We start from the raw sequence: 4,101 nt of genomic DNA, 5'->3' as shown, positions 1-4,101 counted from the left end.
GCTCGCGATCTACAAGGGTATGTAGATGCACTCCTCTCTCCCTCGTTGCTAGATGACTCCATAGATTGATCTTGGTGATGCGTAGAAAATTTTAAAATTCTGCTACATTCCCCAACACGTACCCCGCATCGTCCTCAATCAGGCGACACGAGGGAACCCAATCTCCACCCGCTGGCGGCCCCTCCCTCACCTCCTTCCCTTGTTGCCGCCTGAGGAGGTCGTCCTCAGTTTTTCCTTCCTTTTTTCTCTCGCCCTTGCTCATTCTCATATCCCTACATTTGTTGTTGATCTGATTTGATCTGCCGAGACAACATGGCCAAGATCGTGGCACCGATCACGACGTGTACAACGGCGTTCGGTCACAATCTAGCGAGGCGTGCTCCCCTCCAGCTCCGGTCGTACACAGTGAGGTGAGGGGCGTGATGTCATCCATGGCTGCCCCCTGATGTTCCTTGTCTAGTACCGTTGTCTGGCCATTACCCGAGATCTTCGGCGCTGCGCACGGATCAACGTGACGAGGTACAAGCAGCTGCGCCACCACATCGCATTACCCACCTCATCTGCCAAGGATTAACGGAGGTGGGTATTTCAAGATGGGTCGAAGGCCAGAGTTTCTACACACTTATTCTGTGTGAGACTTCTTGGTAATGGCGGTGATGTAACAAGAAGACTTAATGGGAGATTTCGGAAGAAGTTTGCATGTGAGACGATTGGAGTTTTGCAGCAGTAATCTCGACGAATGTGGCGGTGACACTGGCAGACTTCGTTCTTGGCGGTCTCAGTTTCCGAGGTGAAAACCCTAGGTCTTTTACCTGGCAATGGCGGCTTCCTAGTCATTTCCTTGTGGAATGCATTGTTTGGAAATTTGACATTCTCCGGGATGAAAACACAGGATCTGACTATGATGGTTAGACCGAACGACGATGGTATTTGTGCGCTATAACCTTTCTAAATGCAATAATGCTACACATATGTGATGATTTACGAAACCTTACGTAATCCACTTCACCCTAACTAAACCGCCCCCTGAATTTCTGGGTGGGCCCGTGTCCCCAAATAAGGCCCAATAGAAAACTACCACGTCGGATCCTACGTAAGATACGTAACAATCGTTACGTAAGTGTAGCATCTCTCTTTCGAAGGTGTCGTTTTTTAAGAATCTTTTTCGGAGTCTAGGTGTTGCCACCATTGGTGGTGCTCTTGCTGCTGCAAGCCTCTCTTTCTTTCGACGGGACCTTTGTTTTCCTTTTTCTTCTTTTATATTTTGGTTGTGTGCACCCGTGATGTCTAGACTTGCTTTGGATATTATATTATTGAAGAGGCCGGGTGTAATTGACATCATTTTGGTATTAATATATTCCGTTGTCGAAAAAATTGAAAATGACGCACACAACTAGAATATACTATAACCAAACTTATAATCAACAGTATCGAACTGTATCAACATTAAACAGTACCGAACTATGGCGAATGTTCCTCGAAATCCCACGATGTGGACACAGGCGGTGGACCCAAACTGCATGCTAGCTACAGGCATACAGCTCAATTCTCACAAGTTGAATTCATCAACATCAAGTTTCATCACGAAAGTAAAGTTTTCATCACTAAAGTAAAGCAGGACACCCTAGCTAGCTAGCTACTTACGAGCTAGTCACAGACTATGAGTGGCCGTTTAAGCCGTGCGTCTGAACAAAGATCTGTATCTGAACTCACTGCATATTACGACTAACTTTCACACGGAGATGCACGTCCCTTCCATGTGACTAATCACTAATTACTGTATGTTTTGCTTGTACCACTCACTGCTCGCTTGTACTCTGGCCATGCTGACGCTGTGTCCATGAACCGGCCGGCGACACCGTTGGGCCCCGTGGCTGATTGGCTGCGCTGCAGCTGCGTCAACGTGGAGAAAATAGCGGGCTGCTCCAGAGAAAAATCTCCGCCATCGTCATCGCGTCCAGGCTCAGTGAGTGTCCACCGCGGGACGGCATGTACGCCGCCGGATCAATCGAGCTCGCTTCTATGGGCGGCGGCGGCGGCGGCGGCAAGGACGACAACGACCATGGAGCTGCGGGTGCCTCGACCGGACGAAATGGCGAACCGCACGAGAAATACATCTCGTCCATCATCGTCTCGTCGAGGCACATGCTCAAGTCCAGCAGGCTCGGCGACTGTCCGCCACCCGTGTCGTACGACGCCGGATCGCTCGGGCTCGCTTCCACGGGAGGCGGCGACTGCAAGGGCGACAACGACGGAGCAGCAGGGGCAGCTCCGCCGATGACCGTGCTGAAGGTCGAGGTCATGATTCTGTCCTCTAACTCGCCGTTCCCGCCGACGTGGAGGTGGCGGCGTGCATGATCAAAGTCGGCGCCGTTCCTTGTCGTAGTGCTCGTCGCGGGTACATTTGCATTGGTGATGTTCACGTTGGGAAACGCTTGGTGGCATGTGTGCTCGTTCAGGTAAATGACCTTGTACAATGGAGGACTGCCGATGCTGCTATCCTGCTGCTGCACCTGCTTCTTCGCCCTGCAGCCGCGCTCATGGCTATGCATGCATCGGAAGTACAACCTGCATTGCATATACAGGTAGAGAGTCGGTCGATCAGCTGGGCCACGCAAAGAACGTACGGGTACACGAATGTGAGGAACTGACGACGAGGATGTAATTATTGCCTGGTCCCAATCAAAATTATTGTACTGTATCTACATGTACCATCCTTTTTTGGACACCGGTACGCTGTTCACGAGCTTAATTAGCTATCTTGACGTTTTTGGCAAGTCGTTGGCATGGCGCATGCATGTCATTAGTTCCTGAAAGCGATTCATGCAACTTGCTCGCTGAGTTTAGATTCCATTGTACTCACTCAGATTGGCAGACTAGCAAATTCATTACTCTGAGGTGGCTTGGGCACCATGTTGCAGCTCCTAGGACGTAGGTGGCCAGTCTAGCTAGCGGGCGAGGCCGAAAATAAGGCACATGCATGCATGTTCATTTGCTACATATACTTATTCCGGGTAAGCAAATTCATATGTATTGAAAATAAGGCTACCCGTGGTCACTCACTCCGATTCGTTTTCATATGTATTGAAAATGTATCGCATAGTCTTAACGTGTGGAAAGTCCTTATGTTTGTAAACATAACCATTGCTCAAACACTTATATACTATTCGTCCAACAATGTATGTGCTCCATTAATTTGTATTAGTTCTTGTTAGTGATGTACTTAAACAAAAAAGTAAATGGCTCTGTGATTTGGCTACAGTTGCGGTAAGTACCATGCATGATATTTGCGGATAAATAGGAGAACTCGCATCAAGAAAACAACTTCACCTTGCAAACTTCCTGTTCTTAATGTTCTTTTGCCCATATTTTTTCCATTTGTAACCATCCTTGTAAGGCTCGGCTGTAATCTCCTCTTCTTTACCTATTCTTGGGGGAGTAACCTCTTCCCCACTAAATTGGTTCATGGAAACAACAGAGTAAGGAAGCAGTGCTAATCGAGATGGATCAGTGTTAGTAAATCAGTAGTGCACCTGATGATCGCCGGAGTGGCCTGGCTGATGCTACCCTCCATGATCGCAGCCTCGGGCGCTGTCGCCCTGCCTTCCACCATCCTACCACTGTTGCCGGGGTTGGACATCGACAGAGACGCCCTGAACACCTGAGAAAGCTGTTGGCTTATGGCCACAGCCATCTCCTGGCCATGGCTATCGAGGAGGTGGCTGGGTTGGCTGAGCAAAGCCAGAAGCTTGGCGCTGAGATTGTAGCCGCGGCCGAGCTCCTCCCACAGCTTTCCTACGGCCTCTTGCTGAAATGCCATCCTGATCTCGTGAGTTGCAGGAGGTTACAGCAAGAGAGTGGATTTTCTTGAGCTGAGATGTAGCCACTCTGTTAGGAGGTGGTCAGTTTGTGGAGTACCTACCGATATTGGTGGAGCTAGTTTTATAGACGAACGCTCCTCTGCCGTCAGCCAACTACGTAATCGTTTAGAGGTTCCATTTCATCTTCTTTATCCACGTCCAGAGACGGTGTATTAAAAGAATCCAACCTTTACCAGGCAATTCTAAAATAAAATAACGAATCAACCTGTGATTAGATAGT

At 48.9% G+C, this 4,101-nt stretch overlaps 1 protein-coding gene across 1 annotated transcript; it reads right to left on the bottom strand.

Annotated features, from left to right (window-relative positions):
* Positions 1 to 1,505: 1,505 nt before the first annotated feature.
* LOC123057017 (probable WRKY transcription factor 70) lies at positions 1,506 to 3,820 on the bottom strand. The gene is made up of 3 exons (XM_044480196.1): positions 3,534 to 3,820; positions 3,331 to 3,453; positions 1,506 to 2,568 (listed from the first exon to the last, which is right to left on the bottom strand). Exons 1-3 carry the CDS (start codon positions 3,818 to 3,820, stop codon positions 1,899 to 1,901), a joined length of 1,080 nt encoding a protein of 359 aa, XP_044336131.1. The 3' UTR covers positions 1,506 to 1,898.
* Between the last annotated feature and the right edge of the window lie 281 nt (positions 3,821 to 4,101).

This window comes from Triticum aestivum, chromosome 3A, assembly GCF_018294505.1.
Source record: "Triticum aestivum cultivar Chinese Spring chromosome 3A, IWGSC CS RefSeq v2.1, whole genome shotgun sequence".
In the NCBI taxonomy this organism is placed as follows: domain Eukaryota; kingdom Viridiplantae; phylum Streptophyta; class Magnoliopsida; order Poales; family Poaceae; genus Triticum; species Triticum aestivum.
The sequence above is the reverse complement of the archived record's forward strand: the minus strand, read 5'-3'. Positions and strand labels throughout refer to the sequence as shown.